Below are 16,489 nucleotides of genomic sequence, written 5' to 3' on the forward strand. Positions count from 1 at the left end.
AAGCAGCCTTGTATGTCTGCCAGTTTTGCGTCCGCTGAGAGCGGTCTATGTTTTGCAATGCTGGCACGTGTCCACTGTTATGGAAACAGGGAATCGCACTTTGTAGACATCACACCACCTTAGACTCTGTGTCACTGTAAAGTGAAACCCTATTAGCAAATCAAGTCAGGTTTTAATTCAACACGAATGGAGTAAAGATGATTGTCTCTTGGAATTATAGTCAGTTGCCAAGCTCTTTTGTGTGCAGAACACAGGCCAGAGTATTATTTGGATTTGGTTCAAATTGTGTTTGTAATTGTACCAGTACAGTCAGGGGCTGAAAATTGGGTCTGTTTCAGTCATTTTGATTGAATGAAATTATTGCATTTTCACCATAGATTCATTGTTAATCAAAAGACAGTTAAATTTCATTTGAGTTTACTACATTATAGCAACTGGATTATTTAATTGAATAGCTTTTAGTGTACTCCTGCATCTTGTGTATAACAGAGGTGAGCACTGGGAAAGATTGACCCTTTTGTTCCTTCTCTTCATGCACTTATTTTGAAGTCAAGGGCTGAATGAAGTGTTGTTCCCGAGACTGTGCTAGTAAATCCACATTGGCACCTACGTCCATAAAACGTCAAAGCTAGTTCAAGGTGTCGTGCGTAAAGCGGTGAACTATGCACTCTGCATGCTACATTGTGACCTTGGATGGTGCCGAGGTGGTGACTCTTGTCTGGTCACTAATGCGGCATCAAGGCAACAGAATTGAATTATGAGCTGGCGAGCAATCAATTTGCTACACCGGGAGCTACCAGCAGGGTGCCCGCATTACATCCCCTGCCTGTCTCGCAACACGGCTGGTCGAGCTTGCTTCTAACACCACAAACAGGAAATCGGAGGGGCCTGTGTGGCTGTACAAAAAAGGGTTTTAGATGAGCATATAGTGTGTCGGATTGGATATCGTGTTCTGTTTGTGTAACTGTGTAGTGAAGTTATGTGAGCAGTAAAGATGAGCTTCATTTCAGGCATTTTTAATTTTCTGTTTCTTGTTTTAAAGTGTTTCTCTGCAGGGAATGTGTCCAAAAGTTTGTTTGTGATGGTTTCACTTTTGGGTCTTGCCCCCTGTGTGGTACAAGGTTCCACATTGGTCTCCTGCTGTGTATTTGAATGATGTCACCTCCTTATCATTAAAGACCCTGTCAAGTGAATTTCGAGATGTGTTTCTAAATACATTATGTACATATTTGAAGATAACTGCTGAAAATGTGTAAAGACTTCGAACTATGTAGGACTCAATTGTGGAGATATAACGTTAAGCTGCTGTCAGCCACAGGTCACACCCAGAAACTCACATGCAGACAGACCAAATTTTTTATGGTCTTTCTATATCGCAGATTTTCACCTGTTACGGGTGGTTCTGGAAAGTATCCCTTGCGATTAACAGAGGTTCACTGTATTACAATTTATGTAAAAAGCAAACTTGTCTAGTTGTCTCACCCATTTCCTTCTCTCCTTTTCGCTCTCCACTCTCTACCATGTCCTTTGTTACCCTCAATTAGAACACGGTGAACTTTGTGGACGACAGTTTCCCCCCAGGACCTCGATCGGTAGGCTTCCCCGAGGGCGACAGCGTCCAGCAGCGAATCAAAAAGTGGCTCCGCCCCCACGAGATCAAATGCAGCAACTTCAAAGACCGAGGCGTCAAGTGGTCCGTTTTCCGCACGCCACGACCCTCTGACATCCTCCAAGGGCTGCTGGGAAACTGCTGGTGAGCTGTCAGAACGCATCACACGGAAATTGGACGCTCCTCAGGCTTCCTAATTTAACTTGTAGAGGGAGGCCATGATTGCTTCTATATTCACTGTGCATAATAATCTGGATGCTAAAGACCTAAAGACTGTAATTGAGTCCACTTTCCCATGTTAAGGACCAAAATAAGTGATCCTTCCTCAAATAAAAAACTCTATTTGTGATGTATAATGGACCATCTTTGAAAGGGATAATATAAAATAATAATTAGTTTTACTCCCCTTATTTATGTAAATGTGCAATTTGTCACAGCTGCAGGCAAGATAAGTCTTTCTGCAGCATTATAGAGAGAGGCAATAAATTCTGCTCTGTTCAATGAAGTGTAAAAGACAAAAGAGATGAGTCGATTGTCTTGTTTGTCTTTGCAAAACATTTCACAAGCACTGAATTCAGCCTTGACGATACAGCAGATAGGGTTGGTGACTAAGACAGAGAGGCGGTGAAATGAAAACAAAGAGAAAATAAGCTGTCGGAAAGGGGAAAAAAACGAAGGGAAAAAAATAGAAGCGAGATCATGGTGCAAAGATGTACAAATGTACCTGACAGGAAGATAATTCACAGTAGTCTGGACATCTGCTTTGTCTTTCTGTCCTTGTTTTGTGTCCTTTGGGGTGTCTACATGTGTGCGCGTCCACGCACACATACAACAAAGTCCATCACAAAGTTGTCCTTTCCAACTTACATCAGCAGCGCACACAGCTTATCAAAAATAACCCTCCCTGGAGCCAAATCCTCTCACTCTCAACAGGATGTAACCCAAATTCTTCCTCACTCTCTCGCACACACATAAACACACAAACACACACATACAAATACACAATTGTCCTAATAAACCAGCAAACAACCAATAGAAGTAGAGTAGAGATGTGCCAACTGCTTTTGTTGATAACAGCTGTAATATAAGCTGACAGCATGGCAACTAGGGATGGGTAATATATTTTTTTCAATTTGTATAATTTTTTTAATGCAACATGCATGATTCTATTGGTATATAATTTTGTATCATTTCCAATAATCACAATGTGAAAAACTGAACTGCTTCCCATTCAAGTCTACTCTCCAACTTGAACAAAAGCAAGGATACTAGTTCTTGTTGAGAACATTTAAAACGTAAAAGCAGCATGGTGATAAAGCACTGCATTCTATGTATTGAAATGCCCACGATATTGCTGAAAAGATTAATCGAATAACTAAAATAATTAAATTACAAAAAAAAGTCTGAGCTTCGCTGTGACCACTTTTCCACACAGACTACTTTACTGCACACTGATGCACCACTCCATGTAGAAATATGTTTGCGCTATTGCGGCCAGCCATGAAGAATTAGTACGTAATAGGCAGAAAATGTCCAAAGTTTTTCATCATTTCATACTTAAAAAAAGAAGTGCACTGTGTCTACTGCAAAGCAGCACTAACGTGCCACAACAGCATGTCTACAATCGCCAACGCGAGGTATCTACAAAACCACAGGTGCATGTTCAATGGGTTTATTGAACAAATGGTAACAAGCACATTAATTCACAAGCTCCTATGGCCACAACTGATGCCCAGGCACTCAACCGTCAACACGCAGACTGGCTAACGGGAAGCCATTTAACAGCAAGCTAATAATTGTGACATTATAACATAAAGGGATTAATTCACTTACATTTAATCCTTATATTTTATTGTTTAGTACCTATAACACCAGCTAAATAAACAGAAGTCTCCCTTTGTCCTTCTGTCTTTCTCCAGGTTCCTGAGTGCTCTGGCTGTGCTGGCCGAGCGTCCCGAGCTGGTGGAGAGGGTGATGATCACCAGGACGATTTGCACCGAGGGAGCCTACCAAGTTCGCTTATGCAAAGACGGGACGTGGACGACAGTGCTGGTGGATGACATGCTGCCCTGTGACGACTACGGCTTCCTCCTCTTCTCCCAGGTTAGTCCGCACACAAAGAACGTGGCCAGTCATGCCGTGGAATGCGGATAGTCTGCACAAATAATTAATCGCATATCAATCAATATATAGATACCGACATTTTACGAAAGGTTGCAACGAAAAGACTGTTAGGCATTGAGTTGATATTTCTGCTCTGGTGTTTGTCCTTTTCAAGTGCACACAGGCAATTAAAGATGGAAGGATAGAGGCAGCGTTTTCACCTTCTGACGGGCTTTTTATAGTCTTACTTGCGCCAGATTGTGACCCCTGAAGGCAGCCAAACATGAATGTGACTGTTAATGTCCCATAGCGCTCTATGTGACATTCATCATTTGTAACATTGATGGTTTTCTCTGCTTGCTAGGCTTCAGTGAAACGTGGTACCCTTGTTTGTGGAGCTGCTGCAAATCTATCACACATTGTCTTTTTATATTAAGTCACCTTTATGTATCTTGTTTTTTATCAAACGTACATTATCTCGTAGGAAAAGTGTACCTCAAAAGGGAGTAGGGCAACTATGAAATAGAGCGTTATGCATCTTTTACAGTAAACACATTATTGACGTATGTTACAATTGCAGGTAGAACCAGTGGTAGCAAAAGTACTCACACTCTGTGCTTAGGTAGCAGTCCAAATACTAAAATAATAATAAAGGCTCTGGCAAAAGTAGAAGTGCTGATTCAACTCCTTTCCTTAAGTAAAAGTAGAAAAGCACAGACTAAGAAAACTACTTCTTTTTTTTCCCCTGTCAATTATTATACAGTACCTGTGTTGATAAACCGGAACAATGGGGGGGGGGGGGGGGGGGATTGTCTGCACACAAGTTTTGTAGTTTTAAAACCGTGTTCCAATAGCTTTGCTAAGGTTCTGTATAGACTAACAATAAAAGTCTAAATTAGCTAATGATAACTGGGGGGGAAAAGGGGGTGGGGGGGGGGGGCAAATGTACCTTTGCCGTAGGTGTTATTTCAGATTAGACAGGGAATTTTTGAATGCCAGAGGTTTACATACATATTTTACATAAATCGACAACATAAAACAATTTGCTTCTCAATCAATCAAGCTCTCAACTGTACCTCTCTCGATGTACGTCTTTTTTACGTCATGACATCATCCGCATAGGTTGAAAATTACGAGCCTATTTTGACAAAGGAAAAGGTGGAACATACAAACATGTTTTCAAATGTAGGGAGAAAAATTAATACATAGGGATGCTCCAATCACATTTTTGCTCCCGAGTCTGAGTTCAGGCCCTTGAATTTGAGTATCAGCTGATATTGAGTCCGATCCGATACCTCGGCATTGCTTTAAGGATTTATATATTTGAGCGCATTTGATTTCTTCCGTAGTGAACACTACATTTACGTCGCTATTTTGAAGCACATGTCTGTAAATGACTCAACGCTCGTGCATAATCGTTGCCTGAGTGCTCGACTCCACCATCTACAAACAACACTGTTGATTAATTACCTCGTCAATTGCAACTAGTGGGCCCAAACTTGCTTGTCACTGAATAATTCATTCCCACTTGTTAGACTTCTATTTGAAAGTAAGTCGTTTAAATGTCGCGTTTGCTAACTTGTTGCTCTTTCAGTAAGGTGTTTGGTCACACTGTATATCAAGCTTTGCAGACTTTAGTATCTTTCAGCTTGCCCAGACTGTCGGCCGTGTAAGCAAAATGTGTCCACATCTCACTCTTTGCCTCTTTGTCCTTAATGAGCTGCAGTCTGGTGCAAAAGCTTGTGTACATTTCTTTCTCTCTCCGACCACAGAAAACAAGCTTTGTGGACAAAAGCACTGTGGCAGAGCAGATGCACAGATTGCTGCATAAAGTGAGCTCTGTTTAAAAATTAAAAATAAAAATAAATACAATAAATAAAAGGAAGAAGAAAAAGACAATATTTTCAGGCGACATAATCAGCTAAAGATTTCGTGATCGGCCCTGATTTCTGGGCACACGATCAGATCAGGACAACCCTACCGCTCAAGTAAACTACAGATACCTGAAAAATCTACTTAAAGACGGTAACAAAATATATGTACTGTACTTTACAACTTTGCACCATTGATGAGAAAATGAAAGAGACTGACTAACATCACCTCAAGCCAACAGCCCAACCGCTTACAAATGTTCTGCGCCTCTTTCCAGGACTGTCCAAAAGTTGACATGTGACACTTTGTTTGTGGTCATTCCAGGCCCAGAGGAAGCAGCTCTGGGTGGCGCTCATCGAGAAGGCCCTGGCCAAACTCCACGGCTCCTACTTTGCCTTGCAGGCAGGGCGCGCCATCGAGGGCTTGGCCACACTGACCGGGGCTCCGTGCGATTCCCTAATGCTGCAGGTCAGCTCCACCAACCCGCGGGAGGAGCCTATTGATACGGACCTGATCTGGGCCAAGATGCTCAGTTCCAAGGAAGCTGGGTAAGAAGACCATTGGTATAGAAATGTCAAGAGTGAGGTGGTTTTACCAGAAATTTAAATGAATTTGGTTTTATCCTTGCGTGGGAGTAAACTCTCAATATCATATGTTGAAGACACATTGAGAGTTTTTTTTCCCCAATCTGCGTACAGTAATTGAAGCGCTCCTGTTATTACCACTTTGATATTTGCGCTTTTATAGCAACACCAGACAAACTAGTGGAGCCCCAAAGTGGCTCAGTGATCTGCAGCCAGCCTGGCGCCCATCTGTCAGACAAGCTGCAGTATGTTTTAATAAATCAAAGCGGACCAGCCGGGCCTGTCATGAGAGCGCATACTGTAGGCCAAACGGATAGGGTTCATCACCAAAGTGGAGGAGTATTTTTGCTAGCTGATTTATCGGCCCACATTTTTTTTTCTTTTCTTTTTTTCTGACAATACAGATAAGTACATTGTGTTTGCCAAGGCACAGTGAAATCTGACAGGTGTCCTCATGTAGGTTTTTGATGGGCGCCTCGTGTGGAGGAGGCAACATGAAGGTAGATGATGCTGTCTACGAGTCTCTGGGTCTGCGCCCTCGCCATGCCTACTCCATATTGGATGTACGAGATGTACAAGGATACAGGTACAAACTCAAATCAATTCTTTGAAAGTGTTGCTAATACCCTTCACAGTATTTGTAATATCCCCATCCTTAAATGCAGTCCATTACTTGTGCACTGCCGTGGATGTTTCCGTTCCTCAACTGGAATCCAACTGCCACCGACGTATATATTCGTCAAATATGTTTTTCACCAGGTAGTCATGGAAGAGGGTCTCACTCTGCTTGTCTATGAAATGTAGGTTTCTAAACCACTGTATTAACTAACAGATCCCTGTAGATGGCGGCATTGTAACGCTTTGGTTTTGAGAGAGCGGATGTTTTGAGTAGAAGGTAAAGATTAGGCGATGAATCTTGGCTTGTCACCTCGATTATGAGGGAGAGAAATGCCAACACGTTGGAATTCAGACATGTTTTGGCACCTGACATTCAAACTGAGTACGTGTATGTACGGTATAAACAGAGTTTGTGTCGCAATAGGTAGCAGAAGTGTGTGTCACGAGTCAGGATTGCTCCTCACGGCATGTTTCGTAGTTGTACATTGGCAAATAAATGAGAATTTTGCCATTAAAAAAGCGCCCTTTCCTAGTCTTTTTGGTCATAAACCAGTGTTTTGGTGAAAACAACCCATGTTCTGCTGATGAATAAAGAATGGAAAAAGCTGCAAATGAATTTAATTTTTTTTTTCAGTTGAAAGAACAGAGAACTCTTTCTTTGAGTAGTTTCGGTGGTCATATTGTCACAGAACACAATATAATGTGGGTCTTTAAAGCTCAGTCACAATGCTCTAAACTGCTGGCAATACTCAGCTTTGAAAACAACTGGCAGTGAATGAGTTAAATGCAGTCAATTAGCATACACTCACTGGCCTTTTCATTAAGTACACCTGCACCCATACTGTGTCTAATCCTAGCAATACAAGGACTGCATAAACATGTTTTGGTTGTTGCAGTTTGCAGTGGTGTTTTTGCACCATAATACACCAGTTTGAAACGCCATACTAATTAACTCTCAGAATTGAGCGTTATCGTTTTAAAAGGCTGAATCTTTGATGCAGCTCTTGTTTTGGGAGTTGTGTACTTTTGTTTCCTTGACGTAGGCTTTGTCATCTCATGAACAAAAGGATACATCAAGTTGAAGTGCCTCTCCACTTGTAAAATGCATTTTTAACTTCTCCCCCTTTTTTGAGTGCACACATTCCCTTCGAATGCACCTCTCATTAATGTACAAAGTTAAAAAAGGCCAATGATTTGTACAATAGGTTTTGCTCGCTTAAGCATTGTACAAATCTTTAAGTAGTTTTTTTTTAACATTTAGAAGTCTTTAATCTCATCTTGACCTACATTTAGATTATATTAGATGTGAATTATTTATCATAATATCTACCTTTTTTCTTGTTTTAAAATGGATCAAACTGATCTTTTTGTGACTGTGCTCTCCATGTATAACGGTTTGAGGGGCTGGATACAAATAGAGAGCAGGTGCACCTTTACTGGAGTGTGGTCCCTTTGATCAGGTGATGGGGGGTCAGAGTGATAACGCACAATGCAGGCTTCTTCTACCTGTGAGAGTAAGTCCAGAGTAGTCTCAGATGTCATTTTCTCAAGAGCCACACACTTGAATTTCCTGCCATAAAGCAAGTGGAGTGGCAGCGCTTGATCCAAAATGGCACCGAGCCCCCTTTTTGCGGAAAGGCAGAGGACATGAAAAGCAGATTTTGGAGCAGCTGCTCGCCGGCAGGTTTCTGGTAGAGAGTGGAAGCCATCCAGTGTGGGTTTTTCATTATATTTTGGAGCATTTTTATTGTTGGTAATCAGGCTGGAAATGGGTAGATAAAATCATCAATCATCCACATGACTAACAGTGTGAGCCCGCAGAGGTGTGTTGACCCCCCCCCCCCCCCCCCCCCCCCCCCCCCCCGCCCCCCAGAAAAGCCCAGAAAAACCACAAACCTCCCTCCACCAGGGCCGAACATATTTTCTCCAGTTTTCAGCTGCAGAAAACCCATTCATCTCTCAAATGTGTTAGTTGTCACCACCTTTGTTGTGTGTGCAATATGTTGTAACTAACATTTTTGTGACGGAATATTTTTACTATCATTGTGTGTTTGGTCAAATATTTAAATTTGTCACATGCATTTTTAAGAGTCAACTCACTGCATGTTATCCAAGTAAAACGATGTGAGTGAAAGATAGAAATCGTTTGCTGTGCTGAGTTACAACAGTCATTACAACGTTATAACCATGTAATAACCTTTATTAAATTACGCAAGAGATCAGTAGTTCTCAAAATTTTTAAACCAAGTACCACTTTTCCCTAAAAATTATATTTATTATTTTAAGCTAATTCACTCTTTGAGCATTAATACCACACTTAAATACAGGACTAACAAAAATAGCAACTCAATCAATGTATTGCAAGTAGAAGTTAAATAAAAACAAACTGTTCTTAAAGAATGAATGCAAATGGTTGTACTGTACTTAAAAGTTAAATAGAACTGAACTTTACTACAAAGATGTATAATGTACTGTAGTGCATTAAACAAAGGTTTAAACAGGCTGAATGCCTATACCCATGAGCTTAATTCAGACTTGTTTGATTATATTGCATGTTTTAAATTTTGTAAATTTAAATTTTATTAAATTCAGTGATTCTTTGTCATACCATACTTTTAGAATTCCTGCAATAGACAGTTCGGCCGTTGCTTGAGAGGTTCACAAATGCACATTTTCTGATGCCAGGGGGCAAACACATTTTATTAAAAGGCTGCATATATGCTTGGTAAATTTAAATTGCATTGTTATATTATTATTATTTATTTTTCCTAGCTGGGTAAAATAATTGCAAAAGAGTACTTCAAAGCACATAAACAAAACATTTATTTTATTAATTCATTTGAAATAATAATATGCTTTTTCTGAAGACACAGTCATTCAACTCGCTGGTGGTTCCAGCCCTTCTCTCCTGTGGATTCTCTCCTTGACTCTCTTCTCATCACGCTGCACGTCCCGCTTCCAGGTTGCTGCGACTCCGTAACCCGTGGGGTCGATTCTCGTGGAACGGCAGCTGGTCGGACGAGTGGACCGACTGGCCACAGCATCTGCGTCACGAGCTGATGGCGCACGGGAGCAGCGAGGGTGTCTTTTGGATGGAGTACACTGACTTCATCAAGTAAGAGCCAGCAGTGGGGACTGGGAAGTAATGAAGTACAAATACTACATTACTGTACTAAAATAGATTTTTCAGGTATCTGTACTTCAGTTTTATTCCGTCTGACAAATTGTTACTTGCATTTCCTCCATTTGAATTTGTTACTTTTTTGACCTTCCCATATGACGACGACGACTCGTAAAAAAGATGTAAAAAGAAAGAGTTGGAGTCAACCACGGTAGAGATTTGAGATATAGTCGCTGTACTGATGTATAGTTTTACAGTTTGTTCTGATTGTTGGACCTTGGCAAAGTTCTACGCTTGACTGAGTGCTGTGCTGGTTCTGCAATTCCATCCTCCCTCAAACTAGCCTTCAATCACTTTTGACTACCCTCTTCACCCCCTAGTGGCCTCCAGGGGTCATTACAGCTCATCGACCACCAGTTCATAACAGGATATTTTGTCAGCACACGAGTTATCATGGTCTCACGCTGTGATGTTTGCACTCAGCAGTGCGACGGCTGCGCTGATATTTTGATACTTATCAAATGTGAGCCCTGGTGGCTGCGTGGCTGCCAAACGCACACTTTGTCTTGATTCCAGACGTGCAGCTGTTCGCAAATGTAAAATTCATGAATTTCCAGCTGGGGATGGTTCGTCTGAGGAAAACATGTACTCCACACGGGCAGTTTTAAATGTCAAAGCTTGTGTCTGCTGAGAATTGCGAAAAGGGACTCTCCAAATGTCATCTGAGGCCACCGTGATGGACACGCGTCATGTGATGGAGCGTTCAGTAATCTCATGTCTCTGTGGATTTTACTCACCATCTGGTTTTGGCACCAAACTGAACAACACGGTTGTTGTTGTTGTGTTAACACGCACAAAATGCTCTCATTCCAGACGTGTCATACGAGGGTGTTTTTAATAGAGACACTTGTAATCCTTTAATGACATACATTATGAATGTTCCATGAAGGAGTTTGAAAAACAATTTCATTTGCAATATGAATTATCCAGTGGTTGTGGGTAGGCATGATTCGGATGGTATGTTAACCCTGAGCAAAAGTATTGCGTAAATATTGTTCTTCCACCTTCACTGTGACATGCGCACACTCATGGCTGACAACGAGGCGCTCTAAATTGGCCACACCAACAGACTCTCTCAATGGAAGAGGCATTTTCAGGGTGTAGTTATAGCTAGCTAGCTAACTAACTGAAGGTCACCAAGCAAAGAGGCTTGAGCCTAATAATAATAGTAATAATTCCTAAGTGTATTGTTAGTTGGTAAAAATAACTAACTCACTAACTAATAAAAACTAGGTAACTCACAATTGCTGTGAATGAATTTATTGATATAAAAATATTCGATCACACTGGGGAAAACTTAAATAGGGAAATTTGTGCATTCTATGTAATGCAAAATGTTATGCATAGTAGAAGGTTGTAATTGTAGCTTCATTGCTATTTAAAATAGCCATTCACTTTATTACGTACACCACAATCCAAGGAGATCCAAGACAAGGGATGTACAGTATAAAAATCAAAAAAGAAATCTCTTCTCTTGCCTTTGTAAAGAGATCAAGATTGTCACTGTCCGAGATAACTGTATTAAATAAACAAAGGAACTGCATTATTGTGGTTGTAGTGTGCATTAATGTTGAACTGCACTGCGTCATATTGAGAGTGTATGTGTATGTTTGGCTCTGTTATTCATGTGCCTCCTGTCTAGAAAAATAGGAGTTGCAGTAAGTCCAGGAGGGCCGAGGCAGCTATCCTCTTTGAACAACTCCACCTGAAAAATGTGTTGGGCCCAAAGGACCCCATCTGTCTTTTTGCCTGATTTCTCTCAGACATGTAATATCTCGGCTTTGCACTGAAACCAGCAGCATGTGCCTGCCTGAATTGAAACGAGGGGCGGGGGCCGGGGGCCGGGGGCCAAAGTGATGAAAGACAACAAAATCACTCTTGATGCCTTGATATGAACTTAAAGAACAATGTCTCCTCTTCGCCCACAGGTACTTTGACTCTGTGGATATCTGTAAGATCCACTCGGACTGGCAGGAGGTACGACTCCAGGGATGCTTCCCGAGCAAGGCCAGCGGACCAGTCACCGTCATGGCCCTCACTGTGTTGGAGAGGACGGCGCTGGAATTTGCTCTCTTCCAGGAAGGAAGCAGGTAAACATGGGACATGTGCAGTTGCTATAAAAACAGCACAACTGTTTTTTATGATGTATAAAATAATTCCCTTTCAAAACCTTTTCTTCATTTTAGAGTCATCTGCATTTGTTTGTTTGTTTGTTTGTTTTTCTTTTATATTTTAAAAAGGTTTAATCAATATAAAATTGTAAAAAAAATAAAAAAATAAAAAAACCTTTACAAGATATCACACTGCTTTTTTTAAATTATGTTGCTAATTTTATTTTAAAAGCAATCATACCAATACTAGTTTTTGTTTAACCAAGCAATATAATTCACAAGGGGTCTGACTTTTTTACTTTCTCCTACTCCTTTTTAAACTGGTAAAGTTTGCTAAAGTATGTAATTTATTGTTGCCTTCTTTCGTTCTTTTTATTTTATACATAACTTTTCTGTTTGTATGTTCAAATAAAGCAATGACCTACAGCATATCAAATCTGTTTTATACATACAAGGTAAAGTGGCTGCCCCTCTTCCATCCATTTTTCTGTTCATTTTGAAAATGAAAACAGTTCACACGTTATTCTGCACCAAAATTCGATATTTTTATTACTCGGCCAACCTCTCTGCAGCCTCCCTGACCAGGATTCTTGTTTTACAGGTTCTAGTTTAAAATAAAGATGGGAAAAGATTCACAAAAAAACTGGCATCTTCACCTCTTCTTTGACCTCTTCCTTCGCCAGGCGCTCAGACACGGCCGACAGTCACCTGTTGGACTTGTGCATCATGGTGTTCCGGGCCTCCTTCGGGAGCAGCAACAAGCTGACCCTGGGCCGCCTGTTGGCGCACAGCAAGCGAGCGGTGAAGAAATTTGTTGGCTGCGATGTGATGCTGGAGCCCGGGGAGTACGCCGTGGTGTGCTGCGCCTTTAACCACTGGCAGATGAACGTGAGCGGGTCCGGAGGGCCACCTACACCCAGTAAGTGTGCAGACATTGTTACCTTCACCAGGGAGCTAATATTTTGGACGCATGGGTGTTTTGGGTGTATGTGTCTGTTGGTGGGCATCTACCTTGGTACACTTTTTGATGATCTTCTGCAATCGGTGTTGGTACGTGATGGCGTCCCTTGCACCACTTTCGGTACTTTACATTATCATCCTCGGACTCCTGTCGCCATGCCAAACATTTCCCACACGCGTTGGAAATAACCTGCCACTCAAGTACAGCAGAGAGGCACTGTTGGCTCTCTGATCGGCAGGTGTCTCCCCATCCTCTGGCCTGCCCGAGGACATTATTCTACGAGCGCCGAGGAGACGGCTTCGGAGGAGGGGAAGAAGAGGAGCAATCCGACAGGCTCTGCAACGCACAGGCAGCCAGCCCCCCTTGCCCTCCAAGACCCTCAGCAATGTGAGGTCGCTGCAGCGGAAAATGGACGTGCTCCGTATCAACGCCAGAGTGTGCCATGAGTACCGTGAGTCATCTATGTTGGTTTTTACCGAGACTTGGCTCCACCGGAACATTCCTGATGCTGCTTGTAAACTGGAGGGAACACAACTGTCACGCAATTAACTCTAAAAAAATTGTGGGACAATATGAAAGCCATCACTAATATGACCCCGGCCAGGAAAGGTCTTTGTACTCCTGACGATCTACAAAAACCAAATGAGCTACATGAGTTATTTGTGAGATTTGAAACCCACAATTTCTCTTCTGAAAGTAATAATGATGTTTCACAGTCAATATGTGTCACTGATCAGGATGCCAGAGTGCTGATTGATCCCTTGAGGGTTAATCACTCTTTAAACACAGTTGTGCTAAGAAAGCCACAGGGCCAGATGGCATCTCAGCATTCCTCGTCAAAACCTTTTGCAGAGGACCTGACACCAGCATTGTGCCCTATTTTCCTGTACAACTGAAGGCGCAGATTGGCCGTCTAGTGTTACACGCAATGAAAATCATGGGTGTTAAAGATAACCCACCCCTCCAATTTATTGAACACCTTTTCTCCATTTCGAGTTCCAGCTGCTACTCTTTGGTAGAAGACTTAAATTTCATCTGAGTGGGCTGAACCGCTAGAAACACTCATTTATTTTTATTTTTTTTCCCCCCCTTTGTCTATCAAGACTTTCAATGGAACAATGTGATGCAGTGTGTATTGGATGCAACAGGTAGGTTAATAGTGCTGAAGTTGATATGATTTATTATTATTAAACATTTTATTGTTTGCATGTTTTGCAATGTTTGGATGTTTTGCAATGTTGCCTCAGCCAGAAGTGCTCTCTCTTTCTCTGTCTTATACTGCCCCTCGGTGGCTAAGGCACACACACCATAAGGGGCAGCGCAATGTCCATTGAATTTAAGCAAAAACTGTTCTGTATAATTGTTGTTTTGTGTATGTTTTCATAAAGTACAGTTATTTTTCTTAAATACATAAAAAATGTTTTTTTGGGGGGGGGGGGACTGAAATGGACTAATAGCATTTCCATGTCTTTCACTAAGGAAAGCTGATTTGAGATATGAGTGTTTTTTAGTAATAAGCTTGGTCATGGAAGGAATTAAACTCATATCTCAAGGCATCAGTGTACATTAAGCCTCGTTTATCGCGGGTTTCGGTTCCACAAAGTATTGCCCATGTATTTTTTTTTATTATTATTTATGCATATTTTAAAGCTGTATGAACCTCCCCAGACTCATATTAATCTCTCCCACACTCCAATTAACCTCTACAAAACTCTTACACTTTCCTTATGGTAGTAGTGTAGGCTACACTATGTACATTTTATTCCTTGTCATATGTGTTTTAATTTTTTTTTTTTTTTTTTTAGTTTTAATATTTTTGTGTTGGAAGCATTAATTGTTCCACAAAAATTTTTTTACATTATACACTAAAAATCCTGCAATATGGCGAATTAGGCACAGTATGAATTTGGGGGGGAATCTGCAATGCACTGAATCCGCAATAGGTGAACCGTGATATGGCGAGTGAACACTGTACATGAAAATTGTACCTCCTTTAGCTAATAAGATCCTAGTCATTCACCATTAACAGGGTTACCATATCTCCATCTCCCTTCTCACAGTCTCCAGTCCAACCAGTGGAGCCCAACGGCGGCTCAGTCAGGACTTCCCCGGCTACATCCTGGCCATCTACAGCTCCAGACAGGTGATGGTGGAGCAGGTGGAGGCAGCTGCTACCACATTGGCCGACGCCATCATCCTCCTGACGGAAAACAAAGGCGAAAGACACGAGGTGACTGTCGTCGTCGTCTTCATAAATGTTGTGTTGTTTAAGCACATGCAAGTTTGTCTTTTGCTTCAAGAGCAACACTTCTGTCTTCAAAACATCGTCGCATTTGATGTTTTTTGCTTTGATTTTTGTTTTTCTCAATGACAGCGCATTGTGGCTAAAGCGGGCGAAACAGGACTTTTCCCAATTGCATAATTATAACTGAGCATTAGGATCTTTACAAGGGCAGAATTTTTGATACTGTTTCTGCGTCTTCTCAGGGCCGCGAGGGTATGACGTGCTACTATTTGACGCACGGCTGGGCGGGGCTTATCGTGGTGGTGGAAAACCGTCACCCCAAGTACTACCTCCACGTCTCCTGCGACTGCACGGACAGCTTCAATGTCGTGTCGACACGCGGCAGCCTCAAGACCATCGACAGCGTACCGCCTTTGCACCGGTATATTCACATACTCACACAGATCTAAATATCCCTTTATTTGTCAATATTTTTAGATTTGGAGGGAAGTAAAAAGTGAACACCTGTAAATGATTCTCTTGTACCAACGCATGTTATATGACATGTTCACCTCGAGAGTTATGACCCATATAAAAGGCAGCTTTAAAATATCACAGAGGTTTTTTTCCATTACAGTTTCTCTCTCGTAACAAGAAAGCCATGGGCACACTTTTTAATTTTTTTTAATTTTTTTTATTTTATTAAATTTTTTTTAAAATCAACACTACGGTATTATTTTGCAGTGTCCTTACTGTCTTCACAATGACAATACTACTCAAATGTGGCAAAAGTAGGGCTGCTCATTATTGGGAAAAAATTACATAAAACATAAAAGGGAAAAATGTCTCTTTTTTCCTTCTGTGATTTATTGTTTGGACAGTTTATAATCATTCAATTGTCATACTAGAAGACAAGTATATAACACTGGCCTGGTCTTTTTGTGTTGTTTGAAGGTTTATGATAACTGTATGTTAGCATTACAGTAGCGCATGTTTGTTGTTTAATTTTTTGTTCTACGTGTCAGTTTTACAGTACTACATCTGGGAGTGACAAATAGCTTGAAGCAAGCGGGTATTTTCTCTTATTTGGATAATTGTTCACTATCTGTCAAACTGCACACCACCACTTAAAAGAAAGAAAACTACTAAAAAGAAGTACTCATCTTTGAAGGTGAGGTACCCCGCGGGTACATCGCAGGATCTGCGACATGACTATTGCACACACG

The 16,489-nt window shown here is 41.3% G+C and overlaps 1 protein-coding gene across 5 annotated transcripts in view; it reads left to right on the forward strand.

The window, feature by feature from the left end:
* capn15 (calpain 15) overlaps positions 1-16,489 on the forward strand; it is a 40,729-nt gene that overhangs the window by 20,419 nt on the left and 3,821 nt on the right. For 4 of the 5 annotated variants that reach the window (XM_061755773.1, XM_061755774.1, XM_061755775.1 and 1 more), the window contains exons 3-12: positions 1,545-1,753; positions 3,529-3,712; positions 5,909-6,132; positions 6,629-6,754; positions 9,749-9,901; positions 11,896-12,057; positions 12,762-12,997; positions 13,278-13,490; positions 15,100-15,269; positions 15,527-15,705. In XM_061755773.1, coding sequence (XP_061611757.1) covers positions 1,545-1,753; positions 3,529-3,712; positions 5,909-6,132; positions 6,629-6,754; positions 9,749-9,901; positions 11,896-12,057; positions 12,762-12,997; positions 13,278-13,490; positions 15,100-15,269; positions 15,527-15,705 — 1,856 coding nt within the window. The remainder of the gene's footprint in view (positions 1-1,544; positions 1,754-3,528; positions 3,713-5,908; positions 6,133-6,628; positions 6,755-9,748; positions 9,902-11,895; positions 12,058-12,761; positions 12,998-13,277; positions 13,491-15,099; positions 15,270-15,526; positions 15,706-16,489) is intronic. The other variant, XM_061755772.1, reaches the window with a different exon arrangement.

Source organism: Phyllopteryx taeniolatus, chromosome 19 (genome assembly GCF_024500385.1).
Source record: "Phyllopteryx taeniolatus isolate TA_2022b chromosome 19, UOR_Ptae_1.2, whole genome shotgun sequence".
NCBI lineage: Eukaryota > Metazoa > Chordata > Actinopteri > Syngnathiformes > Syngnathidae > Phyllopteryx > Phyllopteryx taeniolatus.